Consider the following 25,111-nt stretch of genomic DNA (forward strand, 5'->3'; position numbering starts at 1 on the left):
TCATAAATTTTGTACCAAATAAACATTTTTTGCTTTAGTCTTACATATAAGTTAAAGTTTTAAAACATGAATTACCATCTATTTTCAACACCCTACAATACTGACATTCCTTTGTTCTTCCTCATGCAAAAACATTTTTTAACTTTTACATTTGGTTACTATCATTGTATACTCTAGGCCTTCCTAGATTATACCATCTTAGTATTTATCATTTATCTTTCCTTCTGATTTCATTTGTGTCCCCATCCCTCCTTCCTCTATTCTTCTCACATTCAGCTTCATTCAGCATACTAACATTATTGTATTATGGTTTTTAGGTAGTATTGTGCTATCCATTTCTGAATATTTACAATCAGTCCTGTTGCCCAATCTGTATCAATGGGCAGATTTTTAAACTCCTGATTAAATTTCTTAAATGGTTATTTAAGAAAAAGTTACATATACTTTTGCCCATGTATTTGTTTTAAGAATTTTAAAAAGTAGAGTTCCTTAAGTACTACCCGAGCAGTAATAACACTAAATTTTAATGGATTAAACTCCCCAATCAAAAGACATAGACTGGAGTCCCCACTGTCCGACTGTCCGGGTCGCTACACTGCGAACCTGCGCACCCCTGTGAACATGGCGCTGCGCGCGGCCCGGAGTGTGCAGACCGCTGTCTGCAGCCTGCGCGCGGCCTCCGCGCCCGCCACCTCCTGCCCGCGACGGCCCTGGGGGGTGCGGGCGGCCGCAGTCCGGACGCTGCGCACCCGCCCCGCTCTGCTCTCGGTGCGAAAATTCACAGACAAACATGAATGGGTAACAACAGAAAATGGAACTGGAACAGTGGGAATCAGCAATTTTGCACAGGAGGCTTTGGGAGATGTTGTTTACTGTAGTCTTCCTGAGGTTGGGACAAAATTGAACAAACAAGAGGAGTTTGGTGCTTTGGAAAGTGTGAAAGCTGCTAGTGAACTTTATTCTCCTCTATTAGGAGAAGTAACAGAAATTAATGAAGCTCTTGCAGAAAATCCAGGACTTGTCAACAAATCTTGTTACGAAGATGGTTGGCTCATCAAGATGACACTGAGGAGGGGATCCAAGATGGCGTCTTAGTAAGGTACATGCGTCTTAGTTCCTCCGACTCCAAATCAACTAATAGGTGAACAGAAACAGTACAGAACAGCTCCCGGGGCTACAGCAGGGAATGGACACACAGCGTAACCCAGTCTGGGCTGGTTAGTCTGACTGCGAAACTCGGCTGCGGTGAGTGAGATCGGCGATTTCCCGAGCAGCCGCAGCTGCGGCGGTCTGAGCTAATCCCTCCCTCCTTCCCGGGCTGGCTGAGAGACTCGGAGAGACAAGCTTCCCAGCCAAGGCGGCCGGCGCCACACTTTTGCGGGCGGCTTCGAGTCTCGGCTTCGAGTCCGCAGCTACGAGTCTCGGATCAGAGGGCTATACAAAGTCTGGGCTGGCAAGTCTGACTGCTACTCTTGGCTGCGGCGAGACCCCCGAGCAGCACGTGATTTGCCGAGCAGCCGAAGCTGCGGCGGTCCGAGCTAATCCCTCCCTCCTTCCCGGGCCAGCTGAGAGTATCGGAGAAGCAAGTTTCCCAAGCCGAGGCAGGCGGCGCCCTTCTTCTGCAGGCGGCTTCGAGTCTCGGCTTTGAGTCCGTGGCTACGAATCTCAGATGAGAGGGCTATCCAAAGTCTGGGCTGGCTAGACTGACTGCGAGACTTGGCTGCGGTGAGACCCCCGAGCGGCGCGTGATTTCCCGATCAGCGGCAGCTGCGGTGGTCCGAGCTACTCCCTCCCTCCTTTCCGGGCCGGCTGAGAGTATTGGAGAAGCAAGTTTCCCAAGCTGAGGCAGGCGGCACCCCTCTTTTGCGGGCGGCTTCGAGTCTCTGCTTCGAGTCCGCAGATACGAGTCTCGGATAGGAGGGCTATCCAAGCAGCGGTAGCCCCCCCCCACGGGAGGCTTCCTGGTCCAGTGGGGAATCCCCCAGGCCCGCTGCGGCCCGCAACCAGCCACAGGGTCCCCTCAAGCCGCGACAGCTGACGCCCCCACCAAGCGCGGCCCCTGAATGAACGGAGAAAATTGGATACGAAATCCCCAGGCCACGGAGATCGGTGACTGGGGGAGACCCATTCCAAACACTTGAGACAAACGTGTGCCACGTGCGCCACATACTGGGCAAGATAAGAAAAACAGATCCCAGAGATTTCACAGAAAAATATTACAACCTTGCTGGGTCCAACACCAAGAGAAATCTGAATAAATGCCCAGACGCCAGCAGCAGAAGATAACTGTCCACGCTCAAAAGATTGAGAATATGGCTCAGTCAAAGGAACAAACCAATAGCTCAAATGAGACACAAGAGCTGAGACAACTAATGCTGAATATACGAACAGAAATGGAAAACCTCTTCAAAAATGAAATCGATAAATTGAGGGAGGACATGAAGAGGACATGGGCTGAACATAAAGAAGAAATAGAAAAACGAAAAAACAAATCGCAGAACTTATGGAAGTGAAGGATAAAGTAGCAAACATAGAAAAAATAATGGATAGCTACAATGATAGATTTAAAGAGACAGAAGATAGAATTAGTGAATTGGAGGATGGAACATCTGAATTCCAAAAAGAAACAGAAACTATAGGGAAAAGAATGGAAAAATTTGAACAGGGTATCAGGGAACTCAAGGACAATATGAACCGCACAAATATACGTGTTGTGGGTGTCCCAGAAGGAGAAGAGAAGGGAAAAGGAGGAGAAAAACTAATGAAAGAAATTATCACTGAAAATTTCCCAACTCTTATGAAAGACCTAAAATTACAGATCCAAGAAGTGCAGCGCACCCCAAAGAGATTAGACCCAAATAGGCGTTCTCCAAGACACTTACTAGTTAGAATGTCAGAGGTCAAAGAGAAAGAGAAGATCTTGAAAGCAGCAAGAGAAAAACAATCCATTACATACAAGGGAAACGCAATAAGACTTTGTGTAGATTTCTCAGCAGAAACCATGGAAGCTAGAAGACAGTGGGATGATATATTTAAAATACTAAAAGAGAAAAACTGCCAACCAAGACTCCTATATCCAGCAAAATTATCCTTCAAAAATGAGGGAGAAATTAAAACATTCTCAGACAAAAAGTCACTGAAAGAATTTGTGACCAAGAGACCAGCTCTGCAAGAAATACTAAAGGGAGCACTAGAGTCAGATACAAAAAGACAGAAGAGAGAGATATGGAAGAGTGTAGAAAGAAGGAAAATCAGATATGATATATATAATACAAAAGGCAAAATGGTAGAGGAAAATATTATCCAAACAGTAATAACACTAAATGTCAATGGACTGAATTCCCCAATCAAAAGACATAGATTGGCAGAATGGATTAAAAAACAGGATCCTTCTATATGCTGTCTACAGGAAACACATCTTAGACCCAAAGATAAACATAGGTTGAAAGTGAAAGGTTGGGAAAAGATATTTCATGCAAATAACAACCAGAAAAGAGCAGGAGTGGCTATACTAATATCCAACAAATTAGACTTCAAATGTAAAACAGTTAAAAGAGACAAAGAAGGACACTATATATTAATAAAAGGAACAATTAAACAAGAAGACATAACAATCATAAATATTTACGCACCGAATCAGAATGCCCCAAAATACATGAGGAATATACTGCAAACACTGAAAAGGGAAACAGACTCATATACCATAATAGTTGGAGACTTCAACTCACCACTCTCATCAATGGACAGAACATCTAGACAGAGGATCAACAAAGAAATAGAGAATTTGAATATTACTATAAATGAACTAGACTTTACAGACATTTATAGGACATTACATCCCACAACAGCAGGATACACCTTTTTCTCAAGTGCTCATGGATCATTCTCAAAGATAGACCATATGCTGGGTCACAAAGCAAGTCTTAACAAATTTAAAAAGATTGAAATCTTACACAACACTTTCTCGGACCATAAAGGAATGATGTTGGAAATCAATAATAGGCAGAGTGCCAGAAAATTCACAAATACGTGGAGGCTCAACAACACACTCCTAAACAACGACTGGGTCAAAGAAGAAATTGCTAGAGAAATTAGCAAATACCTCGAGGCGAATGAAAATGAAAACACAACATATCAAAACTTATGGGACGCAGCAAAGGCAGTGCTAAGAGGGAAATTTATTGCTCTAAATGCCTATATCAGAAAAGAAGAAAAGGCAAAAATTCAGGAATTAACTATCCATTTGGAAGAACTGGAGAAAGAACAGCAAGCTAACCCCAAAGCAAGCAAAAGGAAAGAAATAACAAAGATTAGAGCACAAATAAATGAAGTTGAAAACAATAGAGAAAATCAATAAGGCCAGAAGTTGGTTCTATGAGAAAATCAATAAGATTGATGGGCCCTTAGCAAGATTGACAAAAAGAAGAAGAGAGAGGATGCAAATAAATAAGATCAGAAATGGAAGAGGAGACATAACTACTGACCTCACAGAAATAAAGGAGGTAATAACAGGATACTATGAACAACTTTACGCTAATAAATACAACAATTTAGAGGAAATGGACAGGTTCCTGGAAAGACATGAACAACCAACTTTGACTCAAGAAGACATAGATGACCTCAACAAACCAATCACAAGTAAAGAAATTGAAGCAGTCATTCAAAAGCTTCCTAAAAAGAAAAGTCCAGGACCAGACGGCTTCACATGTGAATTCTATCAAACATTCCAGAAAGAATTAGTACCAACTCTCCTCAAACTCTTCAAAAAAATCGAAGTGGAGGGAAAACTACCTAATTCATTCTATGACGCCAACATTACCCTCATACCAAAACCAGGCAAAGATATTACAAGAAAAGAAAATTACAGGCCGATCTCTCTAATGAATACAGATGCAAAAATCCTCAATAAAATTCTAGCAAATCGTATCCAACAGCACATTAAAAGAATTATTCATCATGACCAAGTAGGATTCATCCCAGGTATGCAAGGATGGTTCAACATAAGAAAATCAATTAATGTAATACACCATATCAACAAATCAAAGCAGAAAAATCACATGATCATCTCAATTGATGCAGAGAAGGCATTTGACAAGATTCAACATCCTTTCCTGTTGAAAACACTTCAAAGGATAGGAATACAAGGGAACTTCCTTAAAATGATAGAGGGAGGAGTAAAGTGTAGAAAGAAGGAAAATCAGATAGATATATATAATACAAAAGCCAAAATGGTAGAGGAAAATATTATCCAAACAGTAATAACACTAAAAGTTAATGGACTGAATTTCCCAATCAAAAGACATAGAATGGCAGAATGGATTACGACCCAGCAATACCACTGCTAGGTATCTACTCAAAGGACTTAAGGGCAAAGACACAGACGGACATTTGCACACCAGTGTTTATAGCAGCATTATCTACAATTTCAAAGAGATGGAAACAGCCAAAATGCCCATCAACAGACAAGTGGCTAAACAAATTGTGGCGTATACCTACGATGGAATATTATGCAGCTTTAAGACAGACTAAACTTATGAAGCATGTAATAACATAGATGGACCTAGAGAACATTATGCTGAGTGAGTCTAGCCAAAAACTAAAGGACAAATACTGTATGGTCCCACTGATGTGAACCGACATTCGAGAATCAGCTTGGAATATATCATTGGTAACAGAGACCAGCAGGAGTTAGAAACAGGGTAAGATAATGGGTAATTGGAGCTGAAGGGATACAGACTGTGCAACAGGACTAGATACAAAAACTCAAAAATGGACAGCACAATAATACCTAAGTGTAATGTAACTAGGTTGGAACACTGAATGAAGCTGCACCTGAAATATGGTTTTTTGTTTGTTTGTTTGTGTGTTTGTATCTTTTGTTTTTGTTTTTTTCTTTTTCCTCTTTATATATATATATATATATTATTAGTATTATTATTTTAATTCTCTTCTCTATATTAACATTCTATATCTTTTTCTGCTGTTTTGCTAGTTCTTTTCCTAAATCGATGCAAATGTACTAAGAAATGATGATCATACATCTATGTGATGATACTAAGAATTACTGAGTGCATGTGTAGAATGGAATGATTTCTAAATGTTGTGTTAATTTCTTTTCTTTTTTTTGATTAATAAAAAAATTAAAAAAAAAATGATAGAGGGAATATATGAAAAACCCACAGCTAATATCATCCTTAATGGGGAAAAATTGAAAACGTTCCCCCTAAGATCAGGAACAAGACAAGGATGTCCACTATCACCACTATTATTCAACATTGTGCTGGAGGTTCTAGCCAGAGCAATTAGACAAGAAAAAGAAATACAAGGCATCAAAATTGGAAAGGAAGAAGTAAAACTATCACTGTTTGCAGACGATATGATACTATACGTCGAAAACCCGGAAAAATCCACAACAAAACTACTAGAGCTAATAAATGAGTACAGCAAAGTAGCAGGTTACAAGATCAACATTCAAAAATCTGTAGCATTTCTATACACTAGTAATGAACAAGCGGAGGGGGAAATCAAGAAACGAATCCCATTTACAATTGCAACTAAAAGAATAAAATACCTAGGAATAAATTTAACTAAAGAGACAAAAAACCTATATAAAGAAAACTACAAAAAACTGCTAAAAGAAATCACAGAAGACCTAAACAGATGGAAGGGCATATCGTGTTCATGGATTGGAAGACTAAATATAGTTAAGATGTCAATCCTACCTAAATTGATTTACAGATTCAATGCAATACCAATCAAAATCCCAACAACGTATTTTTCAGAAATAGAAAAACCAATAAGCAAATTTATCTGGAAGGGCAGGGTGCCCCGAATTGCTAAAAACATCTTGAGGAAAAAAAACGAAGCTGGAGGTCTTGCACTGCCTGACTTTAAGGCATATTATGAAGCCACAGTGGTCAAAACAGCATGGTATTGGCATAAAGATAGATATATCGACCAATGGAATCGAATAGAGTGCTCAGATATAGACCCTCTCATCTATGGACATTTGATCTTTGATAAGGCAGTCAAGCCAACTCACCTGGGACAGAACAGTCTCTTCAATAAATGGTGCCTAGAGAACTGGATATCCATATGCAAAAGAATGAAAGAAGACCCATATCTCACACCCTACACAAAAGTTAACTCAAAATGGATCAAAGATCTAAACATTAGGACTAAGACCATAGAACAGTTAGAGGAAAATGTAGGGAGATATCTTATGAATCTTACAATTGGAGGCGGTTTTATGGACCTTACACCTAAAGCAAGAGCACTGAAGAAGGAAATAAATAAATGGGAACTCCTCAAAATTAAACACTTTTGTGCATCAAAGAACTTCATCAAGAAAGTAGAAAGACAGCCTACACAATGGGAATCAATATTTGGAAACGACATATCAGATAAAGGTCTAGTATCCAGAATTTATAATGAGATTGTTCAACTCAACAACAAAAAGACAGCCAACCCAATTACAAAATGGGAAAAAGACTTGAATAGACACCTCTCAGAGGAGGAAATACAAATGGCCAAAAGACACATGAAGAGATGCTCAATGTCCCTGGCCATTAGAGAAATGCAAATCAAAACCACAATGAGATATCATCTCACACCCACCAGAATGGCCATTATCAACAAAACAGAAAATGACAAGTGCTGGAGAGGATGCGGTGAAAGAGGCACACTTATCCACTGTTGGTGGGAATGCCAAATGGTGCAACCACTGTGGAAAACAGTTTGGCGGTTCCTCAAAAAGCTGAATATAGAATTGCCATACGACCCAGCAATACCATTGCTGGGAATCTACTCAAAGGAATTAAGGGCAAAAACTCAAACAGACATTTGCACACCAATGTTTATAGCAGCGTTATTTACAATTGCAAAGAGATGGAAACAGCCAAAATGTCCATCAACAGACGAGTGGCTAAACAAACTGTGGTATATACATACGATGGAATATTATGCAGCTTTAAGGCAGGATAAACTTATGAAGCATGTAATAACATGGATGGACCTAGAGAACATTATGCTGAGTGAGTCTAGCCAAAAACTAAAAGACAAATACTGTATGGTCCCAATGATGTGAATCGACACTCGAGAATAAACTTGGAATATGTCATTGGTAACAGAGTTCAGCAGGAGTTAGAAACAGGGTAAGATAATGGGTAATTGGAGCTGATGGAATACAGACTGTGCAATAGGACTAGAATCAAAAACTCAAAAATGGACAGCACAATAATACCTAATTGTAAAGTAATCATGTTAAAATACTGAACGAAGCTGCATCCGAGCGATAGGTTCTTGTTTTGTTTTGTTTTGTTTGTTTTGTTCTTATTATTATTACTTTTATTTTTTTCTCTATATTAACATTCTATATTTTTTTCTGTTATACTGCTAGTTCTTCTAAACCGATGCAAATGTACTAAGAAACGATGATCATGCATCTATGTGATGATGTTAAGAATTACTGATTACATATGTAGAATGGTATGATGTCTAAAAAAAAAAAAATGGTCAGCACAATACTGCCTAACTGTAATGTAATTATGTTGGAACGCTGAATGAAGCTGCATCTGATCTATAGTTTTTTTTTGTTTTTTTTTCTTTCTCTTATATATTTTTGTACTTTTTATTTTTATTTGTGTTTTCTCTCTGTGTTATCACTTTATTTCTTTTTCTGTTGTCGTGCTATTTCTTTCTCTAAATCGATGCATATGTACTGAGAAATGATCACCATACACCTATGTGATGATATTAAGAATTACTGATTGCATATGTAGAATGGATTGATTTCTAATGTTGTGTTAGTTAATTTTTTTAATTAATAAAAAAAAAAAAGATGACACTGAGTAACCCTTCAGAACTTGATGAACTAATGAGTGAAGAAGCATATGAGAAATACATAAAATCTATTGAAGAGTAAAAATGGAACCCCTAAATAAACTAGTCTGAAATAACTTATCCAGCAATATTTTAAATTACTGGTGGATAAAAATTTGTAATTGCAACTTTTTAGCAGTACCAATAGGAAAACAGAAACTACTCATTCCAACTATGTTACTGAAAAAAATACTCCTTAACTTTCTAATGATAGCAGAGAAACACAATTTGCATCTTTTTTTCAGAAACTCAGTGATTTAGACTAGGATCTAGCTATTATATTCAGAATTCATGAAATTATCTGAGGTAAAAACTTCTTGTAAAAATTATGTAATGCATGGGTAATATGGTTACTTTAAGCTTACATGATATTCTGTCTTACATCAGTCCCTGGATTTGAGTCAGAATACCCTCAAATTTTCAATGGAAATAACTGGGAGTGGAGGTAAGTTTTTGTTAGCTGTACACTGTCAGTGAGGAAGAGTACTATACCACTTTTGCTGGTGGTGTTTTATACAGTAAAGCAACAGCCTTGCAGCAAAAGAAGAAACCCTTTAATAACAATAAAACATTCAACTTCTCCATTAAAAAAAAAAAAAAGACATAGACTGGCAGAATGGATTAAAAAACAAGACCCATCTATATGCTGTCTCTACTCAAAGGACATAAACGGACATTTGCACACCAATATTTAAAGCAGCATTATTTACAATTGTGAAGAGATGTAAATAGCCAAAATGTCTATCAATGGATAGGTGACTAAACAAACTGTGGCATATACATATGAAGGAATATTATGCAGCTGCGAGACAGAATAAAGTTATGAAGTATGTAACAACATGGATGGACCTTAAGGACATTATGCTGAATGTGATTAGCCAAAAACAAAAGGAAAAATACTGTATGGTCTCACTGATATGAACTGACATTAGTGAATAAACTTGGACTATTTCGTTGGTAACAGAGACCACCAGGACATAGAAATAGGGTAAGATATTGTGTAACTGGAGCTGAAGGGATACAGATTGTGCAACAGGACTGAATATAAAAACTCAGAAATGGACAGCACAACACTACCTAACTGTAATACAATTATGTTAAAACACTGAATAAAGCTGAATGTGAGAATGATAGAGAGAGGAGGGCTGGGGGCATAAATGAAATCACAAAGAAAGATAGATGATAAAGACTGAGATGGTATAATCTAGGAATGCCTAGAGTGTATAATGATAGTGACTAAATGTACAAATTTTAAAAAAGTTTTTACATGAGGAAGAACAAAGGAATGTCATTACTGCAGGGTGCTGAAAATAGATGGTAATTAATATTTTAAAATTTCAACTTATGTGTGAGACTAAATCAAAAAATGTTTATTTGGTACAAAATTTATATTTTGATTAGTGCATCTCCCAATATAACTTATGTAGATAGTTGGTTGAACAATGTAAACACATGGAACCTTGGGTAGGACATTAGATTTTATTGGTTTGTCCAGAGTGAAGCCCCGGTGAATCCCAGAGTGATTTGATCAGTGAGTGGAAAAGAATTTGCAAAGTCCCCTTTGGGGAATGGTGAGAACAGAGGAAAATTCAACCTCTCCAAGTTGAATTTTTTTTTTTACTTGCATATGGGCAGGAGGCACCAGGAATCGAACTTCAGACCTCCAGTATGGCAGGCGAGAGCTCTGCCTGCTGAGCCACGGCAGCCTGTCCCCAAGTTGAATTCTTGATATTCTCACAAGCAGTGCGGACGACCAAAACTATAGGCTAAGCCCCCAACCTTGGGGTTTGTTCACATGAAACTTAACCCCACAAAGGACAGGTCAAGCCTACTTAAAATTAGGCCTAAGAGTCACCCCCAAGAGAACCTCTTTTCTTGCTCAGATGTGGCCTCTCTCTCCAGCCAACACAACAAGCCAACTCACCACCCTCCCCCTGTCTATGTGGGACATGACTCCCAGGGGTGTGGACCTTCCTGGCAATGTGGGACAGAAATCCTATACAGAATGCTGAGACTCAGCATCAAGGGATTGAGAAAAATTTCTTAATGAACTGAGACCCAGCATCAATAGATTGAGAAAACCTTCTTGACCAAAAGGGAGAAGAGTGGAATGAGACAAAGTGTCAATGGCTAAGAGATTCCAAACAGAGTTGAGAGGTTATCCTGGAGGTTATTCTTACGCATTAAGTAGATATCACCTTGTTATCCAAGATGTAATGGAAAGGCTAGAGGGAACTGCCTGAAAACGTAGAGCTGTGTTCCAGTAGCCATGTTTCTTGATGATGATTGTATAATGATATAGCTTTCACAATATATCATTCCTTGTGAATTCCTTGTGTCTGATGCTCCTTTTATCTACCTTGTCAACATATGAGTGGAACATATGGAATGAAAATAAATAATAGGGGGAACAAATGTTAAAATAAATTCAGTTTGAAATGCTAGTGACCAATGAAAGGGACGTGTAAGGGGTATGGTATGTAAAATTCTTTTTTTATTTTTCTGTTTTTACTTTATTTCTCTGTTATCTTTTTATTTCTTTTTCTAAATTGATGCAAATGTTCCAAGAAATGATCACGATGATGAATACGCAACTATGTGATGATATTGTGAATTACTGATTATATATGTAGAATGGAATGAGCATATATTAAGGATGTTTACGTTCCTTTCTTGTAATTTTTTTTAATTAATAAAAAATTATAAAAAAAAAAGTAGAGTTCCTTTTTAAATGTCCACTCCCCCCCCCCAAACACACACACACTTAAGACACTAATAAAAGTAGGTTCCTAAAATTTTTGGAAAGAAAATAAAGAAATTTTAAGTGATCTATTTCTGGGGTGCCTAAGACTTAAATTGCAAGTTGGCCAAAGATTGCAGATTGCAAACATACTATTCTTAATAAAATTTACTGAGTGGTTAAGATTTAAATGGAATTTCTAGACAACAGTAGTTCTCAAACTTTTGCTTATATCCGAATTACCTGACGCATTTGTTAGAACACAGTTTACTGGGTCCCACCTCCAGATTTTAATTCAATAGATGTGAGCTACAGCCCAAGAATTTGCATTTCTAACAAGTTCCCAGGTGATACTGATGCTGCTGGTCCAGGACCTCACTTTGTGATAATCAGGTTCATGTGTCAACCTGGCCAGGTGGTGGTGCCCAGCTATCTGGTCGGGCAAGCACTGGTCTGTCTGTTGCGGGGACGACATTTCATGGACTTAAATCATGACCACATTGGCTGCATTGCAATCAGCCAAGGGGAATTCCTTCTTCAATGAGTGATGCTTAATCTAATCACTGGAACGAGACAATCTTTCTGCTTCAACCAGACAGCCTCTCCTGAGAGTTCATTGAGGACCTTCATTGGAGAGGCCAGTTTGCAACCCTACAGATCTTGGACACTTACATCCCCACAATTGTGTGAGACACTTTTATAAATTTTATATTTACAGATATCTCCTGCTCATTTTGTTTTTCTAAAGAATCCTAGTTAATACAGACATATATGGAAAAGTTTCCAGGTTGACCTCAAGAAGGCTCGATTTTCCATTTTTCTACAAAGGTAAGAGATGAACAAAGGGATGAGAAAATATGGAAAACAGGTCTGGGCTAACAGTATACCCAAGCTAACCAAAAACTATTTGTAACAGAAGCTAAGGGATCCTTATCTTATAAATAACAAACAATAAGAATATGGCTTATAATATAGGGCATTTGAACACTGATTAAATATTTGAAGATATTAAGAGTCATTTTAGGTGTCATAATGGTATCAGTTTTTACAATTGAAATGATACCTTGGTTTTGCTTCAAAATAATCCATTAGGAAGGAGGAGGAAGATGGGAGTGTGTTATAGATGAAAAAAGATTAGCCATGAGTTGATAACTCTTAAAGCTGAGTGACGGGTACATGGTGGTAACATTACACTATTTATTCTTTCCACTTTTGATTATGTTAGAAATTTTTGATAATATAAAGTTAAAAAAATTAAATGCCAAAAAGTATTGAACATGACAACAGAATAGAGTAGAAGCCAAACATTTTAGGTATAGAGTCAAAATATTCGAATTTATGCAGCTCTAACATTCAGTCTTTTACTTTCACTTTGAGGGTAAAGCACACATTTAACAATTATCAACACAATAGAAATTCAGGGCTCTTTTTTTAAATTCAAAGTCAAAATAAATTAACACATATAACCAAAATACATCAGAGGAAATTAAAAAACAAAACTATACAGCAGAATCACCTTAGAGATTTATCTTGCCATCATCAAAACTGGAAGTCAAAGTTGCAAGTTCTAATCTCAACTCTTGCTATATTAACTCCTGCAAGTCACTAAGAGGGAAAGGAGTTGCATTCTGACTTATATTTAACTTTCCTCACAGGATTATGGGGAAGAGTGAAAAGTAACAACAAAAATAAAAAAAAAAACTTTTAGAAAAGTACTACTAAGCATTTATATGAAACAATTATGTCTCATGCCACAGTATTAAATCTCATACACAAGCATTTTTGTACAAATCATCTTTTGTGGAGGGTTATAAGATAACTTACAGAGGACTGCAAATCACAGGTTTCATGTGGATGTCCATAGAGAGCCACAACAGCCAATTCTGCAGTAGTTCTTTCAGACTCTGAAGAACACTACACTGAGGGGGCAAGACAAAAAAAATCACTCATAAAATCATTCAGACATAACATACTGTTTAGAACAAATAGACTAAACCAATAGTTTAGAGGTAAAAGGAACCATGGAGATGACCTCATCTAACTTAGAACCCAACAGCTGCTGCTCCAATATGATCAGTCTCTAGGAGACAAACAAATGCAAGTACAAGTTTATTTTGCCATTTTCTCTGTAAGAAACCTTTACAGGATTGACCCCAATTTATGAGCCTAGGAAAAGACTTGTTTCTCTCAATTGCATTCATCTATAACATGTATTTTTTATCATCAAATACAGCCTGCTTACCCCTCATCATGCCCTCTCAGAGATCCTTTGAAGTTGCCCTATCTAAGTTTCTCATCTTCTTTCCTTGTGTTCTACAATTACAATTTCTTTCTTTTTTTTTTTGTACGGTCAAGCACTGGGAATCAAACCCAGGTCTCCAGCATGGCAGGTGAGAGCTCTGCCTGCTGAGCCACCATGGCCCCCCTATATTTTCCCTTTTTCACAGTCATAAAATTTATCTCATCATCTGTGACTGTGGAAAAAAACAATTCTAGCCTCTCCTTCTTCAGGTTTTGCATTGATTTCCCAGGGCCTCATTCAAATACAAATGTATAGTCATGATAAAAATTTACCCAGGTCATTTATGATGATAAAATCAAGTCTAGGAAACAAAGAGATCCCACCCAGCATTACTGAATGAGGATTAAAGGACATGGCTTTTCTGGGTACATAATGGCTTCAAACTTGCACACTTAGCATCTCAATTCCAGCTTAGACACAATAAAAAATAATAAAAATATTGAGGTTTCAACAAAAGGTTACAAAACATACAATGAAACAGGAAGTTATGGCCCAGACAAAAGAGAAAATTAAAGCATTAGAAACCATTAATGAGGAGGATCAGACTTGGACATAAAGACTTTTTAAAAATGGACTTAAATATTCTCAAAAAACTAAAGAAAACATGGACAAAGGAAAAAAAGTAATTCAGGAAAACAAAAGATAAACGTAAAGATAATCTCAATAGAGATGGACATTATGAAAAGGAACTAAAACAGCAATGAAGACCATAGTAGCATTAATGAAAAATTCCCTCAATGGGTATAAAGCAAATTGGAGTTGGCAGAAGAAAGAATCTGTGAACTTGAAGATAAAACAATTGAAATCATCCAGTCTGAGGAGCAGAAGGAGGAAAGAATGAAAAAAGTGAACACCTGAGAGACTAGTGGGATACAATTATGCATACCATTGTACACACTATGAGTCCCAGAAGAAGAAAATGAGAAAGGGGCAACAAGAACATCTGAAGAAATAATGGCTGAAAACTTCCCAAATTTAATGAGAGACATAAACATACATATTCAAGATGCTCAACAAGCTCCAAATAGGATATATCCAAATAGACTCACATCAGGCCCTGTTATAATCAAATTGCTGAATGCCAAAAATAGAGAATTCTGGGAGCCACAAAAGAGAAGAAACAGTCCACATACAGGGAAGCTAACAAAAGAATAAATGCTGATTTCTCATCAGAAACTATGGAGGTAAGAAGGTAGTGGGAAGACATATGTAAAGTACTGACCAGAAAAAATTGCCAATCAAGAATTCTGTTTCTGGTAAAAATGTCTTTCAAAAATGAAGGAAGAATTAAGAAATCCCAGATAAACAAAAGCTGCAGTATTTCATCGCAATTAGACAAGCTCTACAAGAAATGCTAATGGTTAAAAGGAGAGGACACTAGACAACTGACTGAATGAATATGAAGCAATAAAGACTTCCAATAAAGACAATGAATGAGAATACCAGTACTAGTGTATTTTTTCATTCATAACTCCACTTTTTACTACTTACAGGACCTAAAGGGCAAATGTATAAAATATAATAAGTCAATGATTTGGGATTCATAATATAGTAACACGTAATCTGTGACAAGAACTCCATAAGGGTGGAGTGGTGGAAGGTAAAGGAATATAATTTATGCATGCTATTGAAATTAATTTGATATGAAAACAAACAAGATGGTTCTAGATTTAGTATCTTAAACATAATCCTCACAATAACCACAAAGAAAATATCAGAAAATAAGCAAAGGTTAGGTTTGAGAGGATTGACTCCAATTTTGAAAGAAGTTCTGTGAATAAAATGCTATCGCACAGCATTGAGTGCTATCGAGAAGTCTCATGAAAGGAAGAGTAAATGGATGCAGCAGACTTCATTGTTGTCTTATTTTAAGAAATTACCACAGCCACACCAGCTTTCAGGAACCATCACCTTGATTAGTCAGCAGCCAATAACGTTGAGGTAAGACACTTTACCAGCCAAAATATTAAAATTTGCTTAAGGCTCAGATGATGGTTAGCATTCTTTAGCAATAAAGCATTTTTAAATTAAGGTATGTACACTGTTGTTTTAGACATAATACTATTGCACACATAATAGATTTTAGTATAGTGTCAACACAACTTTCATATGCACTGGGAAATGGTGCTGATCAACTTGTCATGTAGGGGTGCCAAAACCTTCAATTTGAAAAATTTGCACTACCTGCAAAGCTCAATAAATGAAAGTACAATAAAACGAGGTGTACTTGTATGGTTAAGTATTCCCCAGTTTGTTTTCATTAATATGTGTCTGCCACTTGTTCTTTCACTTTGTCATCTCTACAAGTGGAAACTGCCCAGAAAAAGTGTATGAAACCAAATCTTAAATACCGAGAAATTTCTATGCAATAACTTTGGGGGTGCTGGTCACAAATGAGTGAACAAAATCCCTAGCTAATATCAGAGCTGAATGATGCAACCAGCTCTAAGAAAATCGTGTTAGAAGATGACTAGAACAACATGGGTTTAAAATCACACGCCACTGGCAATAGAATAATACTTCCTATTCAATCCAAGAAAGACAATGTTTTGTTTGTTTTTTTACCTTGAAATAAATGGTTGATGTAAAAAAGAGTTGGGCTAGATGGTCAAAAAGAAGTGGTTTCAACTCTAGGAATTAAAAAAAAAAGATTATTCAAATCTTTTAAATAAATATTACACTGGATTAAACAGCTCCAAATTTTCACGATACATACCAGAGAAGCTACTTAAAGGAATCCAGCTCACAAGTTGAAGGAACTGTGACCTACAACAGAAGCCATCCCAGAGTGGAAGGCTTTTGTACAGGAATGCTTCACAGGAATAAAACCCCTCCTGTAACACAAGTCAATAGTAAAACTTTATATGGAACACTTTCACTCATAATTACTCTCTAAAACAACTGGTTTGTTTTGTGCTATAGTTGTTTCACTCAGACTAATTTTTTATAATCTGTATATTAAAAGCCTTGGGTCAACTGCCAGACTTCCTCATAAAAGGATCAGATGATTAATATTTGGATACATTAATATTTTTATCAATATAGTTTTCAAGCACCATAAAACATAAATTGGAAACGTAAGAAGTTAAACAAATTATGAAATACTTTTTAAAGATAAATGAAATGGTATTACTTATTACTTTGGGGAACATATAGTAATGTGAATAGGCAATAAATTGTATGCAATGTTATATAATAGGGCCATAATCCAAAGACTGTAGACCAATCTAGGTTTCTTCTGTTTTCACCAAAGTAAGGATCCAGGGTTTTCTTTTTTCCCTTTTGTTATCCTGAGTCTTAAGTAGTGGTACACACTAGAACTCTATTCTAGACTTTCTTTTCATGTCAAGAATTTTCCAAACAATCTCATCTGTATCATAGCTAAAACCACTACTAACATCACATGATGAGTCCTACATCTCTATCTCTAGCCCAAATCTCATTCTGAGTCCAAGACTTATTTATCTAACTGCCTTCTAGATATTACCTCTTAGTTGTTTCATAGTGTTCTAGTTTGCTAGCTGCCAGAATGCAACACACCAGAGACGGATTGGCTTTTAATAAAAGGGGATTTACTTTGTTGGTTCTTCAGAGGAAAGGCAGCTAACTTTCCACTGAGGTTCTTTCTTACGTGGAAGGCACAGGATGGTCTCTGCTGGTCTTCTTTCCAGGCCCCTGGGTTCCAACAACTTTCCCAACGGTGACTTCTTTCTGCATCTCCAAAGGCCTGGGCTAAGCTGCAAGTGCTGAGATGAGGAATGTCGAGCTGCTAGGCTGTGCTACATTGTGCTCTCTCATCTAAGCACCAGCCAATTAAGTCAAAGGTCACTCATTGCAGCAGACACGCCTCCTAGCTGACTACAGATGTAATTGGCAACAGATGAGGTTCACGTACCATTGGCTTATATCCGCAGCAACAAGAATTGGTATGCTCACCTGGCCAAGTTGACAAATGAATCTAACTAACACACATAGGGATCTCAAAATCAACATACTTTAAATCAAATTTATCTTTCCTTCCAAGCCTTGCTCCTCCTATATTCTTCTCAGTGAATGTCTCAATCATCTTCCTAAGCAAGGAACCTAGAAGTCAACCTAGATTCTTCCCTTCATCCTCACCACCATCACCAATACTCCACTTCCAAATCAGTGTTTTCACACCAAATCCTTAAGATTTATTCAGCATTCATTTATTGAGCATCTCTTTTGCACCAGGTGCCAAGCTAAACAAATGAAGAGGAAGAAAAGTTAGACATAGCACCAGCCTGCTAGGAGCTCATAATGTGTGGGGAAAACATGGCGAAAATGCCACAACAGAAGTAAGCACAGAGAGCTATGGACAGATAGGACAAAAACCTAACCCACACTGGGGTGATGAGTGAAGGCTTCTCGAAGGTGCTGATACCTAAATTGAAACTTAAAGTACAACTCAGGGTGACCCAGGCCTTTGGGTGAAACAGTGGTTGAAACATATTAGACATTTAAAACATGTTTGTCGATAAGTCACAAATGATAATTCAATGAGGTTTATTTTATTGGTTAATCCAATTATTGAATACATTCAAGCATATCTTCAGTTCACTCTCTAGATCTTTCCCTCTTATTTACGTAATTAAACAAATTCTTCAAACTCAACAGTATAAAGATAAAGAGCAGTACAACTCAGCTCCATTTATGAGTTTTTAAACTGAGCAAAGATCGTTTAAAAAAGATGTCACAGCACTAAAGAAAAGGTTTTCAATGAACACCTAAATAAACATTAGTAAAGAGTAGTAGCATCTTATAGGAAGTAAGTATAATCTTACCTGTAAAAAGCACTCTGCGTTGATGATAGTGTTCAGGAAGTTGACAAATTCTTTCCCATATTCACAATTATTCACCTTGTACCAAATACATTCTAGAGCATAAATATTAAACATAAGCATCTGACTGCACAACAATGAAAACTAAACAAAACATAATTATCAGTACTCTAAAGGGACAAGTAAATGACAAATATAAAGAAACCAAAGTCTCATATGTGTTAGACAACTCATACTATACATTGTAAAAGGTATGTGGAGGTGGCAGTGAGATGCTCCTCAAAAACTTGATAATACAGATAAAAGCTTATAGTGAAAAAAATAAATGGTAAAATTCACACACATTGAATGTGATTAGCCTTATGTAATATAGAAATCAAAGACATTATGAATATGTTCACACATATTAATATTAAAAGTTTGAGAAGACCCTAAACTTCAATTAGGGGAGCTGGGTATAATCTAAGGGTTGTAGGATAAGAAAATATTGAAATTTAGTATGTGGAAACCTAAAAAACTGTATCATATCCTAACCAGAGAAGACTGTGAGTAGAAAGGAGAGTTAGCTTAGAAGCCAATAAAACTGACTTTAAACACTTTAAAGTGTCAAGAGTTGTTTATCCAGGAAAGAAATGCTCAATCTGGTCAACAGAAATACTATGCCTAGAGAACGACACCCACAAGGAGGAATGGGATAATCAGGCTTTACATGGACTAGATAAAAGACTCCTCAGTGCCCTTTCCTGTAATTCTATAATTAAAAAAATTTTCTAATGACTGATTTGGCTCCCACATATACTGAAAGCAGAGAGAGGATGCTTTCATTGCATGATATGATCATTTTGACCACCAGAAATAATTACTTCTATAAGACAGTAAGTTGACTTTCTGGGTTATACATTAATCTCTTCCAAGTTTAGTAAACATTAATTTGATGGAATCTGGGTGCTTAAACGCAAATTTCTGGACAAAGATGAAGAAAGTTTTGACTGTGATAGTCATCAAAGTAGAGCTACCCATTGAGAGTTTAGGTACCAGCACTATTCTGTAACAACATACGTCCTCCTTTCTTGCTGCTTCTTAAAATTACAGAAGAAGCATTCATGTTGAATATAGGATCACTAAAGAAATAATTATAGGATATGAAGGATCCTACTAGACTATCTGTAAACTACCTTGTCTTTTCTCATTTGTCCAATGCTTTTAAGAATTCTTACCTTCTTGTAATGTTTGACTCAACCAATGATAGAGCCTCAGTAAGACTGATTCATCTCTGACACAGTTAATATAGTGAAGTAGCAGAGAGTTGTTTAATACTGAGCCCATCTGAGAAGGCAGCTGCAAAGACAGAAAAACTGGTCAACTATAAGTATATGAAAAGTGGGTAAGAGCAACAAGGAAATCACCACATAGGAAACATATAAGAAAAGTAAAAGCCATGAAGGCCAAATGGAAAATGTAAATGAGTACATGAACCAGTTACATACCTCTAAGGAATGGATGTTCTGTAAAAGTTGAGGAAAGCTATGAAGCTTTACTAGTGGAAATGATCCATCGCTGCTGAGGCAATCAGAAAGACTCATCTCTTTTTTCCCACACTCTTTATTGTGGCTACTGGGGTTTAGTACTGGTATAATTGAGTGAGAATTCCATTTCTAAAGAAGAAAAACAATAAACCAATCTATGAATGGACTAAAAAGACTACAAAATATAGATGTAAAAGAAGTTATTAAGGTGACTCAATTAACAGAATATGAATGTAGTCTGTAGAGAATCTTGGACGATTAAAATATATTTAAATGTTTTTAACTTCACCCAACATATAATGGTTACTATTTGGATTTAATAAAAGAAGACCATACAAGTCATTGTTTTAGATACTTACTCTTTTTACACAACGAACATTAGCTGAACCTAACATCAGCTTTGGAGGAGCTGGAGAAGATCTCTGGTTTCTTTGCCTCACAGCAATGAGAGCTGACTTCCATGGATTCTCTGAACTCTTAAAATAGATCTATAAATATGGATATAAGGTACATGAGAGGAGGTACCCATACGTTAGATCAACATAAAGTCTAAAACTCTTCATTGATTAAAAGTGTATTAATTATGAAATGCTTTGCACCCATCTAAACCCAATTAAAGTTTTTTTCTGATATGGAATCTATATTAAACACATCAAATAGAATAAAAATGAAGTGTCAATTCCTAAAAAACTTTCAAAAACAGTGCTATAATACTAGATCTTAAAACAGTATGCTGTAAACATTCTGCAGTTCAATTCTGCAAATTAATGTTATCAAAAATAACATATTTCAATCTTAGTATGTCTTATCTCTTTAATTTCTTACCTTCCTCCTTAAAGGCAAAGATACAGAAATCAAAGTAGGAACAAAGAACTTAAACAGTGACAACAAAGCCTGAAGATGAGGCTGCATTCCCTGAAATAAAATAAGAGTTTTCAATTTTCAATTCTGTACTCAACTTTCAATTTTTCTTAGGAAAAATACCAAGAAGCAAAAAGAAACTGTGATAAAATAAACTGACACTAAACATACTTTCAGACCCTAATTTCATTATGTAATGTAGCTACAGGAAACTGCTATAGTAAATCAAGGCCTGAATAACATGACATTTAAATCAGTCATCATAAACCAACATTCTCCAATCTGTGATCTTCTCTTTTATGAGCTTTTGTTTTTTCCTAATTTACTTGTTTCTTGTAATTTCTTTCTTCTTTTCTTTCTATTTTATCTTCTTTTCTGCCCAAGCCTTAAGTTTGCAAGTGATACTTGCTAACATTGCTCTCACTGGTAACATACACAAAAAAAGACTTTCCTCATCCTCAATTTAGATATCAAGAAGGTAGGACAAAATGGGTAGGCAAGAAAAAAAAGCAAAGGAAATATCACTATTGTATGTAGTAGTCAAGTACGTTTATAAATAACTGAAATGTCTTAATAAAAACAGTAATTTCACAATGAAAGAAGTTAGTGCTGCCTGATACCTGTATTTATTATATCTGGCTATTCAGAGAACTCATACCACTAAAATGAACTCCAAGGAAGGAATCAAACTTTTATTATATTAAACTTTTGTTGACTCTAAAACTACAAAATAAGCAAGGGAGCAAATAGGGCTTAGAAATACTAAATATTCCTATTTTATCACAGATCAACAATTAGTTGTAGAACAGATTTCAGAGCTTGGTATAGGTTACAATTCCACAATTTTAAGTCTTAACTTCTAGGTGCTCTAAGACACTGGAGACTGAAAGAAATATCAATATAATGATTCAGCAATCATATTCATTTGTTAAACCCTACCCTCTCTGTATAACTCCACCATCACCATTGATCTTTCTGTCCCACTCTTTAGGGATATTTGGGCTATGCTCATTCTAACTTTTTCATATTGGAAGGGGCTGTCAATAATATGGGATGGGGGATAAACTAGTTGATGTTCTGTAGATGCTGGCCCCACTAGGTTTCAGGACTAATCTGGGGTCCAGGGACCCAACTGGAGGTTGCAGATTTCTCAAAAGTTACCATAGTGCATGGAACCTTTATAGAATCTTATATATTGCCCTAGGTGTTCTTTAGGATTGACTGGAATGGTTTTGGTTGGGGTTTGGCAAGTTATAACAGGTAGCAATGTCTGACTAAAGCTTGTGTAAGAGTGACCTCCAGAGTAGCCTCTCGACTCTGAACTTTCTCAGCCACTAATACCTTATTTGTTACACTTCTTTTCCCTGTTTTGATCAGGATGGCATTGTTGATCCCATGGTGCCAGGGCCGGACTCATACCAGGGAATCATCTCCCATGCCGCCAGGGAGACTTTTGCCCATGGATGTCATGTCCCATGTAGGGGGAGGGCAATTATTTTACTTGCCAAGTTGGACTTAGAGTGAGGTCACATCTAAGAAACAAAAGAGGTCCTCCAGAAGTAACTCTTAGGCATATCCACATAAGCTTCACAAGAGTAAGCCTCAAGATCAAGGGTTTGGCCTATTGATCTGGGTGTCTCTAATCTTTGACACAGTATCAGGGGTTCTCCTGGTGGTGAAGTTTAATAGTTCCATATTTTCAGAGACTTTCATTTAAACAGGGTATATTGAACACATATCTTTTAACTCTTTGAGTCCTCCCAACGCTCCACTAAAAAGCTAGTAAAGGAACAATTAGAAGGCATAAAGCACGAGTTCAAAGAGAACAAGAGAGGAGACAACATCAAATGAGAGATCTCAATGAGATTTTGGAACCCAGAAGGAAGATAAGCAAATAGTAAACAATTTGGCAGAACAGACAATGAAAATTAAGGCAGCAACAGAAAAAGCCTCAAAAGAAGCAGATTCATGCTAGACAACTCCCAGAAAAGCTCAAGAATGTGAGGTACCAGATACCTCTAAAAAGTAAGGGTACAGGAGGGGCAGAAGAGAAGATCGGGTATAAGCCTATCTAAGCAATTAGAACCCCAAATCCTTTCACTACACGGGCACAACATCAGAGTATAACTCTCTGAAGATGAAGCTGGACTTCATCATCAGACACCAGGCAGAGGTGAGGGAGGGTATCATGACCAGGTACAGGTGAAGGATGGTATTCTGATAATTCCCCACCACTTTCCACTGCTTAGGTCCCAGAGTACTCTGGACAGGAAACCTGCTAGACAGGAATTCTTCTCATGGGAAAGAAACACAGTTATCTAGGGGCTCTCCAAAGAACTATCAGGATCCTACAATGAATAAGCCCTGTTCACACATGCATGATTTGAATTACCATCTTAGTGTGTTACTATTAAATGTGGACAAAGAAGGTTTACCAAGCATTTGAGAGAAGCCTCTATCACGAAAAGAGAGACAAAGGAAACTACAGAAAGGAACTGTGAGGAAACAGAGATGAACCTAGCAACCATCTTCAAAAGTTTTTTTTATTAGGCACTGCTTCCATAGCCTATGGTATATACTCTGAGGCTTGTGCCTGATGGGGAGACAATCCCAGAAACAATCCTCACAAGTCCTTAGGAAGAGACCTAACTCTTCCTTCCTGTTCCAAACACTGTTTTCCACAGGGCCCAGTGTATGGGAGATGACAATATGTGTTTTCTACTTTTGGCCATCCATCCTTGTCACCAGAAAGGCAACTTCTATGTTTTTGTTTCCTACACAGATTGGGATTTAAGGGACAAGGACAGGTATACATGAGATACATCTTTTGCAGGTATCAGAAATTCACACATCCAATATATCTGCTCACATGAGCTGATTATGCCTGCTACCATTATGTATACTCAATTAAATATGAGCATGGCTATGCTGTCTTGGTTTGATATTGTTCAACTTATATCAAAATACAGCTAATCAAAACAATATTACGAATGCATCTTTATTAATAGTTGCTAACTGATAATAGAATAATTTAGTAATGAACTATATAGAAAATGAATAATGAAGCCATGCATTTAATATCCGGGTTTAAATTTTTAGACAATCACTTACTAAATCATTTTTAACTTGAACATACACTGTTGTTTCATTTAATAAAAGTCAGAAATAACTTATTTATGGCAAGAATTTTCTTATTCCATTGAAATGTTCTGCTGTAACTTGTAAATCTCTTCAACAATTTCTATTAGCAGGAAATAAAATTTAATTCTGACCAAAACTTATCATTAATATCCTCAGAGGCTAAGGGAAGTTAGTGCACCCATGGAATAAAACAGGAAGCTATAAAATAAGAACAATGAGAGAACAAGACAAAGTTCTGGCTACAGATAGATACAAATCCAGATAGATGCTTTATAGATATACATATAGATGATAGTACAAAATGAAACACTATTTAGCAATAAAAAACTACTATCGATACATTCAAAAAGGATAAATATTAAAAAACATTGTCAAGGAGGTCAGAAACGAAAGAGTAAAACTATATGATTCCACATATATAAAGACCAAGAATATGCAAGAAATAAGAGACCTAAATTTAAGAGTCAAAGCTATAAAACTCTTAGAAAAAAAACTTCATGACCAATTGAGAAAATGGTGGCTTAGCAAGGTATGGGATTTAGTTCGTCCTTCAGAGCAGCTAGTAAATAGCCAGAAACAGTACAGAACAACTGCTGGGGCCACGTCAGTGACCACACAGCGTTCCCGACTCTGGACCAGCTGCAAGCCCACCCAGAACCGTGAGTTCCCCAAGCAGCAGTGGCCAGCAACCAAGCCCCACAGTCTTCTTCCCAGAGGGGAAAGGAATGGAACATTACCAGCAGCAGGGACTGAGCACAAAGAGGCTCCAATTATGGAATTAATTCACAAATTCTGACTGCTAAAAAAAGGCACCCAGCTCAGCTGAATCTCCACTAAAAGCAGAGGTTGCTGGTTTTTA

The 25,111-nt window shown here is 37.0% G+C and overlaps 2 protein-coding genes across 4 annotated transcripts in view; one reads left to right on the forward strand and one right to left on the reverse strand.

Moving 5' to 3' along the window:
* The first annotated feature begins 589 nt into the window (after positions 1-589).
* LOC143670729 (glycine cleavage system H protein, mitochondrial-like) lies at positions 590-9,474 on the forward strand. Of its 2 annotated transcripts, XM_077145665.1 has the most exons (2): positions 590-1,088; positions 8,851-9,474. In XM_077145665.1, exons 1-2 carry the CDS (start codon positions 622-624, stop codon positions 8,921-8,923), a joined length of 540 nt encoding a protein of 179 aa, XP_077001780.1. In that variant the 5' UTR covers positions 590-621; the 3' UTR covers positions 8,924-9,474. The 2 variants fall into 2 exon arrangements, with proteins under 2 accessions (XP_077001780.1, XP_077001779.1); XM_077145664.1 differs by lacking the exon at positions 8,851-9,474 and having other exon boundaries at positions 590-1,207.
* A 3,868-nt stretch (positions 9,475-13,342) lies between these two features.
* Positions 13,343-25,111, reverse strand: part of LOC143670728 (centromere protein I-like) — a 54,454-nt gene continuing 42,685 nt past the window's right edge. The window contains exons 8-15 of one of the 2 annotated variants that reach the window (XM_077145663.1): positions 21,076-21,165; positions 20,610-20,738; positions 20,212-20,379; positions 19,942-20,062; positions 18,728-18,819; positions 16,639-16,756; positions 16,488-16,552; positions 13,343-13,539 (exon numbers count right to left, since the gene is read on the reverse strand). In XM_077145663.1, the coding sequence (XP_077001778.1) occupies positions 13,441-13,539; positions 16,488-16,552; positions 16,639-16,756; positions 18,728-18,819; positions 19,942-20,062; positions 20,212-20,379; positions 20,610-20,738; positions 21,076-21,165 (882 nt within the window). In that variant the 3' untranslated portion in view covers positions 13,343-13,440. Of the gene's footprint in view, positions 13,540-14,583; positions 16,553-16,638; positions 16,757-18,727; positions 18,820-19,941; positions 20,063-20,211; positions 20,380-20,609; positions 20,739-21,075; positions 21,166-25,111 lie in introns of those variants that run through there. The other variant, XM_077145662.1, reaches the window with a different exon arrangement.

Source organism: Tamandua tetradactyla, chromosome X (genome assembly GCF_023851605.1).
Source record: "Tamandua tetradactyla isolate mTamTet1 chromosome X, mTamTet1.pri, whole genome shotgun sequence".
Taxonomy (NCBI): domain Eukaryota; kingdom Metazoa; phylum Chordata; class Mammalia; order Pilosa; family Myrmecophagidae; genus Tamandua; species Tamandua tetradactyla.

What these genes read in the sequence shown, in the direction of transcription:
- LOC143670729 (XM_077145665.1), top strand. Translation starts at nt 622, where the DNA reads ATGGCGCTGCGCGCGGCCCGGAGTGTGCAGACCGCTGTCTGCAGCCTG. An exon ending in AGGAGGGGATCCAAGATGGC is followed by an intron (nt 1,089 to 8,850) that starts GTCTTAGTAAGG and finishes GATGACACTGAG; the next exon opens with TAACCCTTCAGAACTTGATG.